The sequence below is a fragment of the Aspergillus sclerotioniger genome (genome assembly GCF_003184525.1).
Source record: "Aspergillus sclerotioniger CBS 115572 chromosome Unknown BO94scaffold_16, whole genome shotgun sequence".
NCBI classification, from domain to species: Eukaryota; Fungi; Ascomycota; class Eurotiomycetes; order Eurotiales; family Aspergillaceae; genus Aspergillus; species Aspergillus sclerotioniger.
This window is the reverse complement of record NW_020291006.1, coordinates 548,686-571,415: the sequence shown is the minus strand read 5'-3', so window position 1 is coordinate 571,415 and position 22,730 is coordinate 548,686. Positions and strand designations below refer to the sequence as shown.

Here is a 22,730-nt window from a genome sequence, read left to right as displayed (position 1 = left end):
TTGCCTTTTTTCCTTCCCATTGATACGTGTCTAACTGCTCGTCTTGGATCATCCTCCTCCCTTTTGCTTGCATTTTCTCCCTACAGACTGCCTTTGAGCTGTCATTAGCACACAGATCAAGATGGTCGCTCAACCCGCCCGCGGGCAACTCCGTCAGTGTTCCCCTCCCCCGCGTTTTGACTCAACACCCTTGGAAAGTTGAACAGCTACTAAATCCCGTAGAGAGGGTCGACTCGCAACCTGAAAACCCTTACTCCGGCCTGATTACCGATCAATCCTTCGTCATCATCCCTTCCTTCACCCTCGAGTCCGGTGTTACCTTGCACAACGTTCCCGTGGCCTACACGACGCGGGGTGAGCTCTCCCCCGAGGGCGACAATGCATTGGTGATCTGTCATGCTCTCAGTGGCAGCGCCGATGTCGCAGACTGGTGGGGTCCCCTGCTGGGCGGTCCCGGACAGGCGTTTGACACCTCCCGGTTCTTCGTCGTCTGCTTGAATAGTCTGGGCAGTCCGTACGGAAGTGCCAGTGCCGTCACCTACAAGGATGGTAACCCCGAAAACGGCCTGTATGGCCCCGAGTTCCCTCTCACCACAGTCCGTGATGATGTAAAGTGAGTTTTTCCTCATCTCGCTGTTGGAGTGTGATGACGTATTCACAATGCATAGAATCCATAAAATGGTGCTGGATGACTTGGGTATCCGCCAAATCGCTGCCGTGGTGGGTGGTTCCATGGGTGGCATGCTCACTCTCGAGTACGCCTACTTCGGCAAGGACTATGTGCGCGCGATCGTTCCGATCGCCACTTCGGCCCGTCATTCGGCTTGGTGCATCAGCTGGGGTGAGGCCCAACGCCAGAGCATCTATAGCGACCCGAAGTATGAGGATGGCTATTACCCGTTTGATGATCCGCCGGCCACAGGCTTGGGTGCGGCGCGCATGTCCGCCCTTCTCACCTACCGGAGTCGCAACTCGTTCGAGTCTCGCTTTGGCCGTAATGTGCCCGATCCTTCCAAGCGACAGAACATTAACGGCACCGAACGGTCGCCTACCCCTCCCAACGAGCACTGGGCCATCCACAACGATGGACACAAGAGCGGACGCAGCTCGCCTGGTCCTCAGCAGCCCGAAGTCCAGCATTCGGAGATTCAGTTCCAAGACCCTCAGTTCTCCGGAGCCAAGACCTTCAGCAAGACCGTCGAGGCCAACGGCCAGAAGCGGCTCCCTACTTATTTCTCGGCGCAGTCGTACCTTCGGTACCAGGGCGAGAAGTTCGTCAAGCGGTTCGATGCCAACTGCTACATCGCCATCACCCGCAAGCTTGACACGCACGATGTGTCCCGACACCGGGCCAGTTCGGGATCGGAGAACCCCGTTCGTGAAGCCCTGTCCCAGATCGAGCAGCCTTCTTTGGTCCTGGGCATCGAAAGCGATGGCCTGTTCACTTTTGAGGAACAGGCGGAGATTGCGGCCGGCATTCCGGACTCTCGCCTGAAGCGGATTGAAAGTCCCGAAGGTCACGACGCCTTCCTCCTCCAGTTCGAGCAGGTCAACCGCTACATCCTCGAGTTCTTCCGCGAAGTGTTGCCCGACATCATGTCCAAGGCACCGGCGGAAGGTGCAGTGGCTGTGGACGGTGTGAACAAGCTAACCAAGAGCAGCACATTCGGCGAAGCGGAGGTGGAAGATATCACCGCGTGGTAACTGACCCGCAGGACCCGATATACAGTGGCGCATTAGTTGCAGCCTTTCTACACTCTGCCTGACGGCGGTGGGCAGGCCAAGCCTTTCTCTCGGCGGCGAGAGGACGCGCCGCGGCTTCGGACCCCGCCAGCTCAGCGCCTTGGGGAAGTAGCGGTGCGGTCTTGTTATTTATTATTCTAAGCCAGTCAGGGAGATGAGCATCCAACTGCCTCTCTCGTTTCCTCACAGGTAAGGCTGTAAAGAAGCACTTAACTGCTCTCCATCAGAAACCCTCGATCCAATTCGGGGTGGTGGGCGACTTTGACAAAAGCGTTCGATCGTACATAAAGAATAAATTGTTTGATCCAGCCATTCCTAGTAGATTAGATACTACTCCATATTATCCTCTGGCCAGCCCCTTCACCCGCCCGATTCGCAATGCGGCCCCAGCCATGGTTGCACCAGGCCCAACCACTGCAGCCTTCTCCGCATATTGATCCCATCATCGCGCCTTACCACCCAGCATCCACCTCGATGCCTGCTGAATGCATTCTGAGGTCATGCTGCCGGTCGCTGAAGCAATGACGTGAAGGGCGCCGTAGCAACCCATGGATTGGTTAACTTCCGGGGAATATACTTGGACAAGCAGACTGCTTGCATGAATTGAGCCAAGAGGGTATGAAATGCGGAGTGCAGGTTTTGAACTGCGTGTGAAGCACTGAAGCTGGGTATTAGGTTTGAGGGGGAATGGGCGGCGTTGGGCTGATGTGATCCGTCCGATTGGGGGCCGCAGGCAATCCGACGCGTTCCATTCCTCCTCCCGGCATGTCGCAGGTTTCTGAGACTCGAAAGGTTTCGGTCTGGGTGGATGGCATGAGACCCATCAGATTCAGGGTCCGATGTCCCCGCATCGATGACGGTGGGATTCCTGCTTTGGGAGGTCTTGTCTGGACGTCTCCAAGTGATGCATCTCATCTCATCTCATCCGTCATGTTTGGCCCCTTGGATTTCCCGCCCCTTGATTCATCCCTTGTTCCACTGCAACGGCCCCTTGCGAAAACGTTGGACAAGGAACCGTTCCGTTTGGAGGAGGGCCAATGCTGTCACTCCACCGTGAGACCCCCTTTCCTCACTTTGCTGATGATGCTGTTCTTCTTCCACCAGTAGGGAGTGAGTTGACTTCGTGATAAAGGCAAAATGACAACCACACGACCAGCAGCACGATCAGCAATAATGCTCGCAATGGGCCATAACAATAATCAAATGGCTAATACCCCTCCGGCTCACAGCACTGGGGCGGTTTCACACCTGGCGAATGGCGACCGGGCTGAGCTGCAAGCCAGACAATAGTCGATGCAAGATAAAGTCCGCGAGGGTGTCGACTGGCCGCCACTGGAGCATCGAGGATGCCGTGTGACGAGCGCTTGCTTGTCTGCGTCCGCTTGGGGTTATTTTTATTCCCGACCAGTGCTCTCGCATCGGCCTCCTCCTTGCTATGGAATTTCCTGGAGGTGCACCTACCTGGCCAATGGACTGGTCCATTGCTCTCTGAGTCACCTTCCTCAGGTTGTTGCTCTCGTCATTCCTGACCTTTTCCTCTCTTCTTCAAATGGTTCTTCACCTCTCCTTTCGTTAGAAACAACATTACTCGGACGTTCCCCGCATTCCTATCCATCGTTTCAATCCATTCTTGGGCTAAATATCCCGTTGGCTTTCGCGTGGGACTGGTTGCCCAGCATCGTATCTCTTCTTTCTTTGGCACCCTGAATCTCGACGTGGGCCGGGCCCAACACTCTTTCATCGTTGGCTATATAGCTGATCTCTTTCCTGACTGGGTGTCATTTTTGTCGTCATATTTGAAAGATACCAGGTATCATGGAGTTCAGCATAAAGCGACGTAGTTCTTCTTCCTTGCTCTTCGGATCACAGGTGTGTATACATGCAGAGAGTGGTGATGTTTTCTAATCGTTCTAGAAGTCCACCCAAGAGCAACCTACTCGATTCTACCATCTTGTTGACACCCCGGGTGATTACCGGCCACGGTCGCCGTTGATTGAGCGCCCTGAAATTTCTACCGAGCTAGAAGGTCAGATTCGACATGCCTGCACGTTACTCATTAAACAAGACCGGTCGTCGGGGGGCACCAGACCTCGCGCGGCGACAACCAACACGGTGATGCAGGAGTCTTCGATTACAGCTCGGGTGTATTCCAAGTTTATGTCGCCGAGAGTTGGAGCAGATGTGGCTGTTTTGAAGAACAAATTCGACTCCGGAGTTGCCTTGACTCAGCAGTCGAGTATGCAGGGCATGAGGAGCCTTCATTCCCAGGCGAATCACCAACCCAAATCTGAGAGTCTCGGATCCGGCCGAGCTACCTCGTCCCACTCTGTCAATAAAGCCACACAGTCCATGAGTGCTCCACCAAGTAGGCGAAGCATGGCGCGGCACATCATGAGCTGGAGCAGGAGCCGAAGTCGAAGCCAAAGCCAAAGCCAAAGCCAAAGCCAAAGCCAAAGCCAAAGCCCCGACGATCCTCTTGAAGAGGACGATCACCACCCCGACATTCTCACCGAAGACAACGTGGAGGTCTTCTTGGACCCCGACGCTGCAATCATGGCCAGCATTGTCCCCAGCTTCCATTCACCGCAAACACTCGTCAACAGCCCCCCCAGTCTCGACATATCCGAGAACTCTCCCACAAACCACCATTCCGGAGCATCTCCTGCAACCCCAACCGTCCAGCCCCCAGAATACACCAATCCGATAGGCCTAGACAGTATAGACGCCGACAATAAGCAAGAGCCAGGAATTATTATCGACAGCAGCGGCCTTGTACACATTCTGTCACCCTCCGAAGAAACCCAACGGGACATGAACATCCAGAACGCCGTCATGGCCAAAATGCAAACCGGAACCATTACCAACGTCAGCACCACGGCACTTCCAATCTACCCGGACTCGCCGGAACAAATCCCAAATCTTCGCCCTGGATCCAACGCGTCCAGATTGAAAACCTCCTGGTCGGCGATGAACAAAGCCACGAGTCTGAAACGGAAACCCCGTGGCACAGAGACATCGTCCACGGAGCCAAGTGTTTTCCGTAAATTGGTTAATTTCTTTTCGAAACGCAGAGCTGTCAATGTTGTTCAACCGGTGGGTACTTATTGATTTGATTACCCTGGATGGTGGATCATAATTATTCTACTTTCGTGTTCATTTCGATTTCCATCCCCCCCCCCCCCCCCCCCTTAAGTGGATTCCCTACATAAGAAATTGGTCGCGACAGCCAAGGATACATGAAGATGCAATATTTCTGTCATCTAAATATACGTTTGTCATATACATACTTTTTACTTTATATCAAGTTAGACCGGTTATCTTCATTACATTGCTTCCATGGTCGAATGTCTATCTACCTATCTACATAATGTGATTGAACCTGCTACATTCATATTAGCGAAGAAGATAATTTACCAAATACCGAAACAGTTCTCTCCCCTAAACATATCCGCAGCTCATAAAATAGATAGACAATAAATACATTCGTGGCTTCTGACACATCCATTCCCTTCCCCTTTCTCTTTATATACGGAGTACATAGTATCACATTTCGGAAATATACAAATCCAATTATTTGCACCAGTGGATGTATCAATTGGCCAGATATGCATAGATACCTATAGCATGCTTAAGTACAAAGTAGGTAGCAATGGCAACCCCTGAGTTTCGCGAATACGGGATAGATATCTATACAGAATTATTGATCCGTATGTAAGTGAAGAGTTAGACGAGATACGTGATCACGGACTTATGTCTAATTATTTCCAACTAAACTCCGTGCTCTAGGATCTAGCATACCTAGTTTATTTACCAGTAAAATAAGACTCTATAGAAGGAAATAAAAAAGTGATCTTAGAATACAGTGTAAATACCTCATTTCTATGGAAGTGAATCGCTCAAGCAATAGGATATTATATAAGGAGTCTATCTGCTAACTACCTAGATTAAAACCCCCATCTGGAATGCTGCTCAATCATCAAACTTTCAATAGTAAATTATTCGGATTGTTATTATTATTATCCTATCTTACTGTATACATACTATAATTGATCCCAGGATATAGATACCGATGACCTCTAGATATATTCCTACTTGGCTATTGCACAAATCTCTCATTCTGTGGATTGGATATAAGTACCAAGTCCCATTCTTTACTTACTTACTTACTCACCTATCAAGTTGATCCATCTAACCTTGGCAGCAAAGTGCCTTATTTCTATCGCTTCTTTACTTAAGACTTTATGCATATTGCAAGGGATTATGTACTAAGCCGCTCATGTACTAACTACTATGTGATTGATCTTCTTCGAAATGACCCCCAGAGAAAGTAAATGGACAAACGCTGCTTTTCATTCCCATTTTCTAAAGAAGATATTTGGGATTATACATAACATGCATAGTATGCGGGATGAGTTCTCTCTCGAATGAATCCCACATCTTGTATACCAAGGATGGGCGTTTCGGATCGGTTTACAGGGGTTTTGCTAAATCAAAATTGAGTACCTACCCTACGATAGCCAAATATTATCAAACGAAGTATATTTTAATGGTAAGAGACGCGGGATGTAACCATACCAGACCAGACCATAACCACGTCTTCCATATTGCAATGCTGGGAGACAGAATTTCCGAATGTAGGTACTAGTACAGACATTACAGCAGCAACGTAAGCGTAGAGATAGATGTATGGTATTAAACTATTCCCAGACTACGCCGTAAACGCATCTATTCTCCCATTTCCAAATATGTTGGGACACAGAGTCTTCGTTCCGTCTGTTCTCCAGATGGCCAGCGGATTTCCGTTTTGGCCTACTGGTATGAACTTAACAAAATATCATAAGCATCCATAACTCTGGTAGTCCAAATCCCAAACAGAAATTGCCCCCCATGTTCGCTAAGACTTAATCAAGAGCTTGGTATTCTTGCTGCTAGGACCTCACCAACACCATCTCGCCAAGGTGATGAGCCAACCCAGATCCCACTCACGCATGTTCATAAGCGGGGAACTCCGCATGACCAGCTGGTCCTTGTCGAAGTATGCCTCGATGACTCGGAGATGGTGCTCCCCGATGGCTGAGAGCAGCAGGACCTGTAAGAGTGGTTAGCGTTTAACGCTTGTGTTGAAAAGAAGAAGAAGAAGAAGAAGAAGAAAAAGGTGACTAGAAGCTTACAGGGGCATTAACATGAGATCGGAGTGATGGATCTCGCAAGCGTCCGTGCATGATCATAATGGCGGCATCAACCTCGGCGCGACAAAGCTCCTCATTCTGTGGCTGGGCGAGTTCACTCCACATGAGGGCGATCATATGAGGGGCTCCAGTTTTGGCATCGTACCAAACGGATTCAACCTGTCACTGGGAGCCCAAAGTCACACAGCCCATATCTTGGAAATTGAAGTTTCCCCAACTGGGCCGCCAGATATTGGTTAGAATCGAGGATCTGAAAAGGGAGAGTCAGAGGGATATAAGCTAACGAGGACATTGCAAAGCGAGGGGGGTGAGTATCTGCTTCTGGCATTTCGCAACGGCCAAGAGATCGGTTCAGACAGATGGCGAGGTGCTCGGCATTCTTGTAAGGGCATTCGTCGAATTCCGGCCAATCCTCGGCATCTTCGGGATACTCATACTCTGGTTCCTCGATGGGATACGAGTACGAGGAGAAGTAGAGGGGAAGGGACTTGGCCTCTAGGGACATTTTTGTATGATTGATCTTGACCTGCTTCAGATGGGCGGGTGACAAACGATGGCCAAATCCGCCAAGCTACCCATAAATTGCAGTTAGCGGCTGGCGGCGAGCTTTCTTCTCTACTAGGAGTTGATCGTCCATATTGATCTCTCACTGAGAAGAAAGATGGCCAAAAGGTCATAGAGGAAATGGAGTTGTTTTGATCATCACGTGGTATCCGGAGAGAATCTCGCTGCCTGAGTCAGAAGCGGGGAATGGCGAATTGCCCAACCAGAAGTACTTCATCTACGCATCCCATCTCTGCCCTGCTCAATGTCAGTGGAAGCAACCGGAGCAGACCCGGCCTGCTACTTCTCAGTATTTAAAGACTGTGTGGCACTATACCTTTTGGTTGTGGAAGACCTGTGAAGGCTGCCGATCAGGCCAGGGAAAACCAGTAGTTCAACAAGAGCCCTCATGCGTGGCAGGCGGATGTGTTGTACATTGGATGATACTGGTAGAAGAATACTAGAGTACTTGCTTCAACAGATTTGTGATGCCAGTGTTTCATTATTTCTAGTCCCAGTCGCCTTGTCGGTTTTCAAAGCGCTTGAAGTGTTTATATTTATAGTAGTATTTCAATTTGCAGGCAATACAAGATACAATCTTTGGACTAATCTCACCATTGAAAAGCATATAATCAACCCTATATGACTCAAACCAAATACAAGACTCGTACATACGACCACAGGGTGTGGAGAACAGGGCTTCCCGTCCGCTCAGCCGTACTTAAGCCACACGCCGGGAGGTTAGTAGTTGGGTGGGTGACCACCAGCGAATCCCTTCTGTTGTATGTTTTTGCCCCCCTGATATGGCTTTCGATTAGGTGAAGACAGCGCGAGAGAGAAAGTGTTCTGCAAAGACCACGGGTGTTGTAGAATTGGGGTAGATATATTAGGCGCGCATGTAGCGAGTCGGATACTGTTTTATGTTCGTTATCTCTCGTCTTTTGTTTTAGTGTTCTTTCTTATACTTTAACATTGTAAACAACAACAGCTGGATGTACTCCTTGGACATACATAAACCTATCTCCGTCTGAGAGTATGTACAACCAGGTAGCCTAAGAATCATGCGTACCGCCTGGAAGTTGTGAGTGTGGTACCACAAAGTATTAAGTCGTCACCTGGGCATGCATGCACAAGTAACCATCCTCCCCCCTTTCCCTCCTCTAACTTCTCCCAAATACCCACCATGTCCCCAGACCGGTTTAATCTCCATCCATCCTCCATCCATCCATCTACAATGACCCCCCCATCACAGCCCCTCGAATTCACCATCTCCCCCAACCTCAGCGCAGCCCTTTGCCGCTTCTTCCACTCCCAGCTCTTCATCACCCCCCCAACCCCCATCCACTCTTTCACCCACCAAACCATCATCATAACCGGCGCCACCACCGGCCTGGGCCTCGAAGCAGCACGCCACTTCTACCGCCTCAACTGCGCCCGTCTGATCCTCGCCGTCCGCACAGTCCCAAAGGGCCAGTCCGCAAAAGAAGACATAGTGCGAAGTGTCAAGACGCGTTCAGACCCCGCTTCCATCGATGTCTGGCCCCTCGATCTAAGCAGCACAGCCTCAACAATTGCCTTTGCGGACCGCGTCAAGAGCGAGCTGTCGCGCGTGGACGTCCTCGTGGAAAATGCCGGCATTAACACGGGGATCTTCGCCCTTGTGGAGGGCTATGAACGGACGGTTCAGGTGAATGTGTTGAATACGTGTCTATTGGCGTTATTGTTATTGCCCAAGCTTGAGGAGACGAAGAAGATGAAGAAGATGAAGAAGAAGAAGAAGATTGTTCTGGATTCTCGGCCTCATCTTGTGGTTGTCAGTTCCGAGGCCCATCGACTGACTTCGTTTCCGGAGATTAATGCCCCGGATATTTATGCCAGGATGAATGAGAGGGAGGTGTTTGGTCAGCAGCGACGGTATTATACCCATCCATCTGTGTATTCACCACATGTTTATGCATGTATTCATCTACTTTCACGAACAGAACAGAACAGAACAAAATAACCATGCATACGCTAACCACGGGAGAAACCACAGCTATCAAGCCACAAAACTTATCGAAATCCTCTTCATTCGCGAACTCGTCACCCGTCTAAACCAGAACACGAAGACAGAGACTGCAACCCCAACCCCCCCAGTAATCATCAACCTCGTCAACCCCGGCCTATGTTCAACCGCTCTCGGCACCGATGGCAAAACATCCCCTCTGCTTGTGCGACTTATTCGCCGCTTCATTGACCGCACCACCGAGGTCGGTGCCCGGACCTTTGTCCTTGCGGCTTCAGCCCCGGCTAGCTCCCATGGCGAGTTGCAGAGCGACGGGGTCAACCAGAATGTGGAGTCGTGGATCTACGAGGATGTAGGGCGGAGGGCGCAGGAGAAGGTGTTTGAGCAGACGATTGGGATTCTGGAAGAGAGGAGTCCGGGGATTGCATGGGGGGTTACTAGGTAGTAGGCCTTAAGGAGGAGGAGTCTTGGTGGTTTGGATGAGATTAAGTGTTTGGTGAAGTGGCTTTCTTGCTTAGCGTGATGTACTATGTGGTATCGTTAGCCAGATGGGGGATGGATTTATTATTGGCAGACTGGAGGAGAGAGTATTGAGAGAATCGATGAATAAATAGTACTCCTAGGTAAGAATCAGCTTGACCTTGGGTTACCTTTGGAGCAATCCACCTGAGTTAGTGATGATATCAGGGGTAGCATTGGGTGGAGGTGGTGATGGGGGTAATGTTATAAAGGTGAGGGGTTTAGGATATTCTGTTTTTTTCAATATTCCAACGGTCAAGAACCGTTACCTTCCACCATCTATCTATCTACCAACCTAGTATTTCCTTCGCAGCTTCAACAAAACATCATCCCCCCACGTAATACTCGCAATCCCTGGCGTCGGCTTCGACATATCCATCCTCGGAAACCCGCCCTGACCAACAACCCTCGTGTCAACAACCTCAAACCGCCCGAACAAACACGCAACAAAGGCAAAAATCGCCTTCCGGGCTAGATACCGTCCCGGACAGACGTGTCGGCCGGCGCCCCAGGGGCGGTACGCGGGGTTATTCTTCAGCCAGGGGGAGTGGAGGAAGCGGGTTGGATGCAGTGTTTCTGGGGAGGAGCCCCAGGTTGATGGGTCCAGATGGAGGTGGTGGTAGAGGAGCTGTTATAATCCATGCGTGTGTTGCTTTTTGTTAGTTGGAGAGGATGGATGGATGGATGGATGGATACATACCATAACTTTATTTCCCCCTCGTAAGATCTTCCCTCCGATCACGGTATCTTCCACAACATGTCTTACCATAGGGGCAGTCATGGTCAATCGCAGGACCTCGCTGTATAAAGAATCCAGCTGCGGACAGTGCTCTGAGAGATACTGGTGGTTGATTTCAATCGTCCCGGATTCTGCTCGGAGGGTTAGGGCAGGTTGGATTTCGGCGGTGATGGCTTGCAAAAGAGCTGGGTCGGCGAGGATATGTGCCACCAGCCAGAAGGTACTTTTGTAAGTGTTGCCGAGGATTCTATGCCATTGTCGGGGAGTTAGTACTTAGTTTTCTTGCTGAAAAGAAGTCGGTGTGTAGAGAAGAAGAAGAAGAAAAGACACGCACGCCCAAGTCTGCAACATGAAAATCCACCCCAGATCCTCATCGTGCACGCCTTTCCCCCTCAAAAGCCCCTCCACCCGCTCGGTCCACTCGTTCGCATGTCCCCGCTGCGCAGATGGAACAGCAGCATACCGTCGAAATGCGCCAACAAGCGTGCGCTGCGCAGCGAGCATATCAGCGCTAAACAAGTGCGGGACCCTGAAGACGAACTTCCAATTCACCTTCTCCCACACGAGATAGTGTTCCACGAAATCGGGCTCGAGCGTGAAGATCAGGTCGCCGTAGTAGGCCCCTAGCAGGGATTTTATCTGTGCGGTTGTGACGAGGGTGTGGAGGGACAAGGGGGGCGTGCCTGAACCTGAACCATCGGAGTCCAGAGCGAAAGCGAAAGCGTCTTGAATGCGCGGCAGCACGTCTCGGTCAAAGAAGGTGTCCAGCATGGGACCCGGGGACAGATACTCGCGGTACATTTCGAGGATTGTCTCTATGGCGTTCAGAGAAGGCGATGTGTCTGTGCCTGTGCCTGGCGCGTCCGGGTCAATAGCAAGTAGTCGCGCAACAACAGCTCGTGGAATTCCCAGTTTCGTATAGATCTCGACCACGAGCGGGTCTCGCGATATGGCAGGGTTACGGGCGAGTTCGGTAGCGTGGGAGGGGTTGCTGATGAGGTAGAGGGTTTCGCCGGCGATGGTCACAGAGAGGGGCTCGTGAGGGTTTTTGGAGGATGTTCTGAGTGAGAGGTTGGTGAGTAAATCCAGAATATATGAAGGCTGGTGGGGGGGAATTACATCGCATTCCTGGCCCTGCGGTCGAAATCAAGGAGAAAGCCGATATGTCCTGGAGCAGTGGCATGATAAATTTAGTAACGAAAGCCCCATCGATATCTTGATGGGCTCACTGTCGAGGTACACATACCGAGATCTATTATCAAGGACCGCCATTAGTAAGCCCTAGCTAGCAGCGCCATATCAAGGCTTACATACAACAAAACAAAAGAAATAAGAATAAAGATAAAAATAGAAAAGGAGGAAGAAGAAGAAGAAGAAGACATACACGGAATCCAATACGGGACCTCCCTCGGCTCATGCGGGTACATCGACGAGCGGATCGTGAAGCGCCATATGCGCCAGGTCAGGAGGGAGATGACCGTGATCAGGCCGATTTGAAGGATGTTTGTATACAAGGGAATGGGGAGGCTTATGGTGGGAGGCGAAACGGGCATCCTCATTGTCCAGCAGGTTAAGATGAAGTCCGAGGAATTGGTTGCCACTGGGGAGTAGATTAGTAGTTAATGGAAGGACTGATCGATGTGATCCACCTCTGCCCCCTATGGGATATATATGTACCACGCCTGGCTTTGCATTTGAAGTTATACACAATATCTTGGCGGGTATTGGCAGGACGGGATGCAGGCAGCCTCCCCCCGAGGGGCTTGGCCAGGCAGCAAGCGTTGCAGGGATTGTTATTATATTCGGATTTCCTAGTATGACTTGGCAAGCCTCTCACAGAAGCGGACCTGTAATTTTAATCCAAGTTGTAAAACATAATGGGCCCGCCAGACATTGTACGTGGGTAGTAGACGATTAATTAATTCCCTTGAACGTGACACTCCTTCCATACACCGCTAGTTGGTCTATATTTAGGTCCTCCCGGCCATAGTCTTTCAGCAGGAGGCTGTTGCAAAGGAAGTGAAAGGTGAAAGGGTGGAAAAGAAGCGCGCTTCCTTGGATGATGCGTCCCAAAGTCACCCCCGTGGAGTAAAGAGAACCCGAGTAGAAGCATATGGCATGGAAACCTCCTCCCACGACCACCACAGCCTGGCACCGGGGTCAGCCAAACCGAGTTCATAGTACCTCAGCACATAAACAACGATAACTTTGAGGAAGTAGCTCGTGTGCAGTCTTCCGGGGCTGTTACCGGTTAGAAGAGAGTCATCAACGTAGATGAAGGGGGGGGGGCAGCAAACGTACCAAGCAAGAGACCCATATCCCCAATTCAAATTATATTCCGAGACATCTGCATATCTACAATGTGGATCATTCGACCGTCCGTTGAGGAAGCGCGCACCGTCAAAGTGCTCGGGGTCGAGATAGATGGACGCGTCGCGGGCGAGGTTGTAAGACGAGACGCAAAGGGTTGAGCCGGCGGGCACGCTGGGGGATCCCGTTGAGAAGGTATAGTCTGCAAGCGCTTTTCGGCGGATGGCCACTGGACCAGACCAATGGCATGCATGTCAGTTGCACTCTCCGTCCAGAGTACGTGATGGGTGAAGAGGGGCCTACCTCGATCAAGCACATTCATCCTCGTCGTCTCCCTCAGAAAGCTATCCAACAGCGGAAGCCCGTCAATATGGTTAGCCAGATCACTATCATCCGCGTACTCTGCGGCCTCGGCTCGGAGCCGATCCTGCCACTCGGGTCTTGCGCTGAGCTCGAGAAGTATCGCGGTCAGGTTCACCCACGGCTGGTGCGACGCGGCCAGCCACAGACCCAGGGTCGACTGCGACAGTCGTTCGGGTGTCCAGTAGTCGCGATTCTCGGCGGAGAGCTCGATGAGGTCGTTGAGAAGGGTTAACTATTGACAAAGGTTAAGGACGATGCATGTGGTATGAACCAGCTCTCGTTAGCTAGCTGGTGGGAGGAGGCCAACCTCTTTGATCTCTGGTGGTTCATTCCACTCCTCAACGCCCGATATCAGGTCCCTGAGTCGGTCCTGGGTCTTGTGTTTTGCCTTTCCGCCCCAGGCGAGGAGTGCGTGTATGACCCTGTTTCACTCTTTAGCATGCATATTTGGCAGTGTATAGGGATGGCACATGGGCGTACGGGGCCATAAATCGCGGCGTGAGCTGGAACACAGCCACGGTCCTCTTGAGCTGTGGGAGGCGGACGAGGCCATTGCGAAAGGACAAGTCGGACCCTGCGTTCCCTCGCAGGTTAAGAAATGCCAGTTAGATAGCTCTCTCCCAGACGTACATAGATTCTCCCCGAATATCCACAGCCCCACAAACTCTGCCATAACCTGCTCGCTCAGCACAGTAACCGAGACGGACCGCGTGTCTGCTAACCGCAATGTCAGAACGTAAGAAGTAGCGTACCAAGAATCGATCTTGATCTGGATCAACTCAACCCACCAAGGCCCAGGGTTCCTGCACGCCCACCACCCACCTTGCCGAGCTCCGTTGCGAGAACACGCGTCACTTTCTCAATGAGATACGGATACAGCGTGGGTAGCTTCGCGGCGCCTACGACGAGCATGGCACGGCCGAACAGGCGCGCTTTGCGCTTACTGACCTCGTGGTGGTCGAAGCCATTCAAGCTGTATGTTAGACCGATCATCTGGATAGTAGCAATGTCAGACCATGCAATTGCCAGGCAGTGAGGGCCTGCTGGGGTCTAGGAAGGCGGTTCATACGTCTGCGTAGACGGCACGCTGCGAGAGGGCGCTTGCCTCGCTGAGCTCCATCATCATCTTCTTGGTTGGCGGGATGAGAATAGGCTTGGGGGCCCAGGGACGGTAGAAGTGGCGGTTTCGCTGATGGGTTAGATCTATCTGTGCTTGTTTGATCGTGGTGGGGACGGACTGATCATACAAAGTCATAGAGGATTTCATGGACCGCAGATAGACTGAAAACCTATTTGTCATTAGCAATGGTTCCTGGGGTAAGGTAGAGTGGTCTTGAGGGGGTCCAGACTAGATGTAGGCTGTAGTAAAGCTCACTCAGAATCAAGAACACGCAGGCTACCGTGAAGAGCCATGTATAGATCGTTTCCTCGGCCATTGTGAAAATGCTGATGCTGATGCTGATGCTAATGCGTTTGCAACTGCAACTGCGACTGCAATTAGTGATAGCAGGAAAGGTATGCGAGAGAGAGTGTGTGTGAGCGTGTGTGTTACCAATTAGTAAATGAAGCGGTTAGGTCTTCGCTCAGGTAACACGCCTGAGCCGGTGCTCCACCATGCGACATTCCGGGACAACTATCTGGCTGATGTATGGAATATCCTTGCTGCATGTACAGTAGTATGGATATACGGATTGAATGTCACCCCCGCGAGCCGCGCCAATGGGGATGATAGGAAGGGTTTCCCCCCGTCCACCTGGTCTTGTTGTTTGCGTTGCACGCCTCCGGACTGGGAGTGATACAGAGCCCTACAGAGTCCTACAGAGTCCTACAGAGTCCTACACAAGAAAGTCTCCGCGTTTTGAATCAATAGTAGCAAATACCTTGGCCGTTACAAATATTGTATCTTCTTGAATTTCATTCTGAACTGCAGCTGTAGTAGTACCTACGCTAACGCCATTCCTCCTCCCTCTCCGCGCCGAGCAAATGATTCTGGGACTGGATATTCTGAAGTTCCACTTCCTGCAGCAAGTCATACGTCCGTCTGATCCCTCCCCCTTCTACCCCTTGATTGTGCCGACTAGCATGGATATGCAAGCTAATCGGCGAGGGCGAGGGCGAGAAAGCGGGCGAGAAAGAAGCCGGATGTGCAGTCGCGCGTCTCCGATACCAGCTCCCCGCGCTATCCCTCGACCGAGACTTGGTGTATTGAGATCTCGTCCAGTTAGTCAAGGTGCCCCACGCCCACGTTGTCAGGCGGATCAGTGGGTGGCCTTTTGTCCGGATGAGGAGGGCCATGGCCGGCATGCAGCTGGCCGTGACCCCTACGCACATCTCCAACAGGGCCGAGATCAGCACGGGAAGCGTGTGATAGCTGAGGTCGTGCAAATTGTGCGCAAGGCGCTGCTTGTAGTAGATGCTTACAGCGGAGGCGATGCAGGCGCTTGAGACAGCGTCAGCCAGACGTTTATGGTTTATGGTCGGTAGTGAGTGACACGACCGGGGAAAGGAGAACTCACACAAACCCCGTCGCGAAGACCGAAAGCACAGCCAGCTTCTTCCTTCTGGACAGCTGCAGCCTCATAACGGATCCGATTGGTAAGAGCAGGATATACGTGTCGAGAATGAGGTTCCCCGCCGCGACGGGCATGATCCAGCTCTGCATATGGGCCTGTCGGTCGGACATGAAGCAGTCGAGCCAACTCTGACCAGGGGCGGGCGAGGTCAAGGCCAGGATCACGCTTAGAACAACGGTGTAGAAGGTCCAGTTGACAAATAAGCCGATGTAGATTGCAAACCGCTGGTATTGCAACGGTCGGAAGATGTCCAGGTACATCAGCAGGAAGGTGTTTTTGACGAAGGCCCAGACCACTAGCGTGACCCAGTTCGTGAAATAGGAGGACTGTTGGTTGGGTGAGCCATACTGACTTTGGCCAGGTCATTCAGTAGTACTCACCATGATAAAGGCGTTGCTCGTGATTTGGGCAATGGATATGTCCCAGACATGAGTCCCGAATTTCCCATGGGTGACCGCTGTGAAAGTCGTCAGCAGATAGGTAGATATCTTCTTCGTCCAAACAGGAGCATAATACCAAATATGCAGATGCCAAAGTAGCCAAGGGCACCAATCTATCCCTCGGTTTATCAGGGGGCCCGGCACTTGGTGAACGGGTTGGACGTCAACTTACAATGCCAATGAGAGCCGACCCTACCGTAGCATTAGTGAACCTGTCAGTAGAACTCAGGCAACCGGAAGAAAATGAAAATAGAGAGAAATTGAAGAAATACAAAATACAAGACGCACAATCTTCTGCCTTGAAGACCTTGCGGATCACAACGTGGGCGTAGAACCGCAGGGCCACTACGACGAGCATGATGGTAACCCCAACGCCTCCGATAATGAAGAGCAGGTACCCATCAGACGGTGGATTCTTGAGGTTGGGAATCACTCCGTGTGGCGGTTCACCAGCTGGAATCTGGGCCAGCTGGTTCCCATTTGCTGTCAGTTCGGCGAGCGACATTTCTCTTCAAGGCCGGTGGACGCTCTGCTCACAGAGTCATGGCAGTCGGTGATCGGGAGAACCTCATGCTGTTATATAGTACTAGTATATAATCATCCATCTCCCATCTCACATCGCACACATCACACACATCACACATCACACATCACACATCACACTAAGATGTAGCCTACTCAGCTGGTAACTTCCGTGAGGGTCAAGCCGAGGCAATCTCCCCTGTTCAAGTGAATTTGTGGAACATTGCAAGCGACTCGCACAAATAACAAAGAGGAAAATACCCAAGCAAACTGCTGGGGTTACAGTTGAAACAACTTATAAGCCCCAGCTCATTCCCTCCTCTCTGTTCCCCCTCTCTCTAAAGTTCTCAACCATCACGATGGCTTCCTACCTCCTTTACGTTGTCGGCGCCCTGGGCATCTGGATTGCCTTGACCCAATACTCCTGGCAGCAGCCTCATGCAACATGCCTTGAGCTTTCCACCCTCGTCGAAGGAAAGGTCTTCACTCCGAAAACCTCCACGTACAAGGAATCGCTGTCCTCGTACTTCAGCTTCCAGGAACGAAGCCTGAAGCCCGCCTGCATCGTCCGTCCAACCTCGGCCCAAGACGTGTCCACCATCATCAAGGCCCTGGCTACCGCGCACCGCAAATCTGGTGATAAGTTCGCCGTCCGCAGCAATGGCCAAGCCCTCTTCGCCGGCGCCGCCAACATCCACGACGGTGTGACCATTGACCTCCGCGCCATGCACGGCATCCGCATCAGCGAGGACCGCTCGACCGTCGAGATCGAATCCGGCGCCGCATGGCGACAGGTCTTCAAGGAGCTCGACCCGCAGAACCTCACCGTGACAGGCGGACGAGCCGGTGCCATCGGCACGGGAGGATATCTCCTCGGCGGAGGCCTCTCCATCCTGGGCCCGGCCGTGGGATGGGCCTGCGACACGGTGCTGGCGTACGAGGTCGTCCTGGCAAGCGGCGAGATAGTCACCGTGACCAAGGACACGCACCGCGACCTCTTCCTCGCGCTCAAGGGCGGCTCCAACAACTTCGGCGTCGTGACCAAGTTCACCATGACGACGTACCCGTTCCACGGTCTCTGGGGCGGATTCTTGGTCTACCCAGGCGACAATATCCCCGGGCAGCTCAGCGCGTTTTCCGACTTCATGGCGCCGGGGAGCTTCGATGCGCATGCGGACCCGATTCTCAGCTTTTCGTGGACATCGGAGTATCGCGTGTTGATGGGGGCGAATGTCCTCTTGTACGCGAAGCCCGAAGAACGCCCAAGATCATTGAGGCCGTTTGTTGACGATGTTCCCGCGCTGTTCAGCACGTTGCGCACCATGTCCATGCTAGACTTTGACAATGAGGAGGACAGTCATCAGTTTCCGGGGATGTAGTACGTCTCCTCTCTTTTCTCTGCTATTCCATGCTATTTAATGCTATTCAATGCTAACTGGGACAAAAAAACGCAGCACACTGTACTACACGACCACCTTCGCGCACTCCCCCACCGTTTATGCCCCCATCATCTCAACCTTCAACAAGTCCATCCCGCTGATCTCCTCCGTCCCAAACATGAACTGGCACCTAACGCTCCAACCCAGCCCCGCCCTAAAGGGCACAGACAACAGCCTTGGCCTTGACCCCAAGGATGAACGGCTGAATGTCCTCATGCTCATTGCGTTCTTCCCGGACCCGCAACACCAGCACGATGTTCGCCAGGCTGCGGCTCGCGTGCTGGATTCTATTGAGGAGATTACAAAGGCGGCTGGCGTGTATCGGCCTTTCAAGTACATGGGCTATGCAGATGAAAGCCAGGATGTGATTGGGGGGTATGGGAAGGAGAGGAAGAAGAACCTGCAGGCGGCAAGTCAGAAGTATGACCCGGAGGGATTGTTCCAGCATGCTGTGCCAGGGGGATTCAAGTTGTTTCCTTAGATAGGAAGGTCGCTTTTGCCCGTGGAGCGGAATCCGGGTCATTCCTTAGAGCCCAGGTAGTGTTAGGTGCCACTGTCGTGCCCGATTAATCAAATCTTACGGTCTCTCACTGGTGTAACCAAGCTTGTGTCTCTGTCCTTCAGCTAGCCTAATCTGCTGCAAAGCTTGTAAGGGCACCCGAAGCGTAAAATACGTGATTTACTCCGAGTAATTCTAAAACAGGCCGCAATTTTCCTTTGTTGGTTTGCTTTATCGGAGATACCAGTTAGACCCTTAATTTCTCGCTCCACTCTCCTCTCTCCTCTCTCTCTCTCTCTCTCACACCAACTCTCCTCCCTCCCTCAACTGCGTCAAATCTCCCCCCCCCCCAAATTCCTTTTCTGCGTAACCCATCTCCCAAAAATGACTTCTTCCCGACCAACCGTCCTAATCACCGGCTGCAGCGACTCGGGGATTGGCTCAGGCCTCGCTCTGACCTTCCACCAGCGTGGCTACCATGTCTTTGCAACCGCCCGCGATCCCACCAAGATGTCTTCCCTACGGGACCTCCCCAACGTCACTTTCCTCACGCTGGACGTTTGCCAGAAGGCTCACATCGCAGCTGCCGTTGAGACCGTGTCGGATCATACCGGCAAGCTCGACGTCTTGGTCAACAATGCGGGCCGTATCCATTTCATGCCGATTCTGGATGACGATCTCGAGGCTGTGAGGGACCTTTTTGAAACCAATGTTTGGGGGCCGTTGGCACTCACGCAGGCGTTTGCGCCGTTGCTGATCAGGGCGAGGGGTACCGTTGTGTTTATGTCGAGTGTTTCGGGGTCGATTAATGTTCCATATATGGGTATGCCCCCCCCCACCTTCCCCTTGTGTACGTAGGTGCCTGGATATCACTGATACGAACATGAACAGGTACATTCGCTGCCTCAAAAGGCTCCCTGGACCTCATAGCCGAGACCCTCCGCCTTGAGCTCTCCCCTTTCAATGTGCGTGTCCTCACCATCGTCGCCGGTGCCGTGCGCAGCCTAGGTCAAACGCACTTTGCGGACTTTGCCCTCCCGTCGGGTTCGCTGTATAAGGCTGTCGAAGGGACAGTCGCGGCGCGGGCCCGTGGCGAGGATGGAGTGGTCAGAGAGGATCAAGTGACTTTTTGTCAGAGGGTCGTGCAGGAAATTATGAAGGGTAATGGGGGCCGGCTTTGGTATGGGGGAAGTACGGGGATTCTGAGGGTTTTGTGTGCAGTTTTGCCGCAGTGGATGATGGTGAGTGCCTCTCATATCCTGTTCTTTTCTTACCCCCTCCCCCGCCTAAAAAATGCTGTTGAAGTCTTTGCTGACAAGGTTCTCTGGTTGCAGGACCGTGTTCTGTCTCGGGGCATGGGGCTTGATGTTTTGGCCGCGCAGAATCAAGGTTGATGCTCGGTTTGGCTGGATAATGGTTCGCTTGGGTAAAACTCCTACTACGTCTGGCCTACATATTCTACATTTGTATTTCATAGTAAAATGATAAATACTGCCACATTTCGCCCCGTTTCTGTTAGAAATATGAGTATAAGCAGATAAGAGTGAGAGTAAGCTAATATCTCTGATATATATATCGATTCTAACCCTGCTTCAGGTCATTACTCGAGATATGCACCTACCCAAGGTACTAGATCGGTACTATATTGTAATTTAGATAGTACTAACTGTCAAGATCTTTCATATACTTCAAAAACTAGGATTTTCTTTTTCTTACAGACAGGCCCGGTGTAGTACCCCCCGAGTCATTCTGCGTGTGTCGTACGGACTGAGCGATCTCATTTCCGACTGGCGAACCTGGGATAAAAAGGCCGTAAGTGACCCTCGCCACAGCCAAGCAACGCCTCTCATACTCAGCTCTTTCTAATCACCATGCAGTGGCTAGCCCTTCCTCTGGTACTAATTGCTCCTTATCTTCGCTCTTCTTTGTTCTCGCCCTCGCCCTGCGCGAACCTCGCCATTCTCCTCCCAGACAAAGTCTTTTTCCCAGATAGCGAGACCTACGCGGCGTCACAGCGCTCGTACTTCGCTCTCCAAGAGCAACAGCTCGCTCCCGCCTGTATAGTCATTCCCTCTTCAGTCGAGGATGTATCTGTTGCCGTGAAAACGTTAGCCGACCTCCCAGACTCAACCTTTGCCATCCGATCCGGCGGGCATTCATCGGTCCCGGGCGCTGCGAACGCCCACACCGGCGTTACAATCGATCTGCACCGCTTGAATGACATCCACATGAACGGTGACGTGGTTTCCATCGGTTCCGGCGCCCTGTGGACCGATGTGTATGATGTTCTAGTTCCTCGAGGCCTCGCTGTCGTGGGCGGACGAACCGGAAATGTCGGCGTCGGCGGCCTACTCACCGGTGGTACTAACTATACGGTCCATCCCATTCATATATCTCACTAAACTGGTTCAGTATCTAATGCAGTACTTACTATAGGCGGCCTCTCGGCGTTTTCGCCCCATCGTGGCTTCGCTTGTGACAACGTCGTGGAGATGCAAGTTGTCCTGGCTTCGGGCGCCATCATCACCTCCAACACCACACATCACCCCGACCTCTTCGCTGCCCTCAAGGGCGGGCAGAACAACTTCGGCGTCATCACGCGCTTTGACCTAGCCACTTTCCCCCAGGCCGATCTCTGGGCCGGAGCGATTGTGTATCCCGCGTCGGTGGATGCGGCTCAACTCGACGCGTTCCGGCTGTTCAAGAATGCTTCGGCGCAGGCGTTTGATCCGCATGCGCAGGTGGAACTGAGCTTTCTGTTTGAGTCCCGAGAAGATTCCCTGGCTGCGTATACTTCCAACAACATGTTTTATACCAAGCCTGTTGTGGATGCGGCCGCGCTGAGGGTGTTTAGTGACATCCAGCCCCAAATGTTTTCCTCAATGCGCGTGTCGAATTTGTCCGATTTTGCGAGGGAGTTGGCAAATTCTCAGCCTGTCGGTCAATTGTATGTTGTCGTCGGATTTCTTCCCCCTCCCCAACATCTTCTCCCCTACCTGAATGGTTGAAAACGGGCAGTACTCACATCTAAATCACCAGCTCAATCTACGCAACCACAACAGTCCGCCTTTCCTACACCATCCTTCCCAGAATTTACGAAATTTGGAAGAACTTCACCCGGAACAGAATGTCCAGCATCCCTTACCTCTTGTCCGCTCTCACAATTCAAGCCCTCCCTCCGATAATCCCAACCTCCCCAAACGTCCTCGGTTTCGCACCGGGTACGCACCCAGAGACCGACTTCGTCCTACTCCTCGTATCCAACTACTGGTCCGACCCGGCATACTCGGCGACGATGTCAAGCCACACACGAGCTCTAATCGAGGAGATTGATGCCGCCGCTCAGAGCGAGGGCGTTTCGGAGCGGTTTCGGTATATGAATTATGCTGATCAGTGGCAGGGGGTGCTTGAGTCGTATGGACGTGAGAGCGTGCACGAGCTATGGCGGGTTTCGAGGAAGTATGACCCACAAGGAGTATTCCAGAAGAAGGTCCCTGGGGGGTTTAAGTTGCCGAAGGCTCCGTGAGAGATAGATGAGACAGAACAGTTTAAGTTTGATGGGAGGGTCCTTGCATGCTACTAGTGAATGAAATGGAGATTGACAGGAGCACCTTGGGATTGGCTAGCCGGAAGTAAGTAGGGTTCTATTCCAGACGTAAAGCGTTCTTGGAGGCGAAAGAACCAAAGCAACCAGGGCAATGATGATGGATATATTCACCCAATCTTACCATGTAGACGGCGATAGATCTATATTTTCCTTATAGTAAATGAGAGCATTATGGCAAGTCAAAAACTAACTCAGGATTCTTTTTGACGGGAATAGCGAGTCAACAGCAGTGGATCCGT

At 51.9% G+C, this 22,730-nt stretch overlaps 7 protein-coding genes across 7 annotated transcripts; 5 read left to right on the top strand and 2 right to left on the bottom strand.

Annotated features, from left to right (window-relative positions):
• The first annotated feature begins 15 nt into the window (after window positions 1–15).
• Window positions 16–2,048, top strand: met2 (homoserine O-acetyltransferase). The gene is made up of 3 exons (XM_025609213.1): window positions 16–152; window positions 223–613; window positions 669–2,048. Exons 1-3 carry the CDS (start codon window positions 122–124, stop codon window positions 1,702–1,704), a joined length of 1,458 nt encoding a protein of 485 aa, XP_025466832.1. The 5' UTR covers window positions 16–121; the 3' UTR covers window positions 1,705–2,048.
• Window positions 2,049–3,558: 1,510 nt separating this feature from the next.
• On the top strand, window positions 3,559–4,851 carry BO94DRAFT_586374 (uncharacterized protein; the record flags this gene model as incomplete). The annotated part of the gene is made up of 2 exons (XM_025615758.1): window positions 3,559–3,612; window positions 3,658–4,851. 2 exons carry the CDS (start codon window positions 3,559–3,561, stop codon window positions 4,849–4,851), a joined length of 1,248 nt encoding a protein of 415 aa, XP_025466831.1.
• Window positions 4,852–6,446: 1,595 nt separating this feature from the next.
• BO94DRAFT_566538 (uncharacterized protein) lies at window positions 6,447–7,573 on the bottom strand. The gene is made up of 4 exons (XM_025614562.1): window positions 7,217–7,573; window positions 7,116–7,149; window positions 6,915–7,091; window positions 6,447–6,832 (listed from the first exon to the last, which is right to left on the bottom strand). Exons 1-4 carry the CDS (start codon window positions 7,435–7,437, stop codon window positions 6,680–6,682), a joined length of 585 nt encoding a protein of 194 aa, XP_025466830.1. The 5' UTR covers window positions 7,438–7,573; the 3' UTR covers window positions 6,447–6,679.
• Window positions 7,574–8,709: 1,136 nt separating this feature from the next.
• BO94DRAFT_518300 (NAD(P)-binding protein) lies at window positions 8,710–9,990 on the top strand (the record flags this gene model as incomplete). The annotated part of the gene is made up of 2 exons (XM_025610027.1): window positions 8,710–9,389; window positions 9,511–9,990. 2 exons carry the CDS (start codon window positions 8,710–8,712, stop codon window positions 9,923–9,925), a joined length of 1,095 nt encoding a protein of 364 aa, XP_025466829.1. The 3' UTR covers window positions 9,926–9,990.
• A 304-nt stretch (window positions 9,991–10,294) lies between these two features.
• On the bottom strand, window positions 10,295–16,929 carry BO94DRAFT_557223 (cytochrome P450; the record flags this gene model as incomplete). Its single annotated transcript, XM_025613918.1, has 17 exons — window positions 10,295–10,462; window positions 10,493–10,627; window positions 10,700–10,726; window positions 10,766–10,985; window positions 11,073–11,839; window positions 13,084–13,277; window positions 13,352–13,643; window positions 13,719–13,833; window positions 13,892–13,985; window positions 14,042–14,125; window positions 14,200–14,404; window positions 14,481–14,618; window positions 14,761–14,902; window positions 14,964–15,048; window positions 15,364–15,851; window positions 15,928–16,310; window positions 16,597–16,929. The coding sequence occupies 17 exons, from the start codon at window positions 16,927–16,929 to the stop codon at window positions 10,295–10,297; spliced, it is 3,870 nt and encodes a 1,289-aa protein (XP_025466828.1).
• A 373-nt stretch (window positions 16,930–17,302) lies between these two features.
• On the top strand, window positions 17,303–20,321 carry BO94DRAFT_493875 (FAD-binding domain-containing protein; the record flags this gene model as incomplete). The annotated part of the gene is made up of 5 exons (XM_025609212.1): window positions 17,303–18,324; window positions 18,401–18,805; window positions 19,310–19,707; window positions 19,776–20,125; window positions 20,219–20,321. 5 exons carry the CDS (start codon window positions 17,306–17,308, stop codon window positions 20,276–20,278), a joined length of 2,232 nt encoding a protein of 743 aa, XP_025466827.1. The 3' UTR covers window positions 20,279–20,321.
• A 434-nt stretch (window positions 20,322–20,755) lies between these two features.
• BO94DRAFT_597905 (FAD-binding oxidoreductase) lies at window positions 20,756–22,525 on the top strand (the record flags this gene model as incomplete). Its single annotated transcript, XM_025616279.1, has 3 exons — window positions 20,756–21,245; window positions 21,321–21,831; window positions 21,924–22,525. 3 exons carry the CDS (start codon window positions 20,756–20,758, stop codon window positions 22,408–22,410), a joined length of 1,488 nt encoding a protein of 495 aa, XP_025466826.1. The 3' UTR covers window positions 22,411–22,525.
• Between the last annotated feature and the right edge of the window lie 205 nt (window positions 22,526–22,730).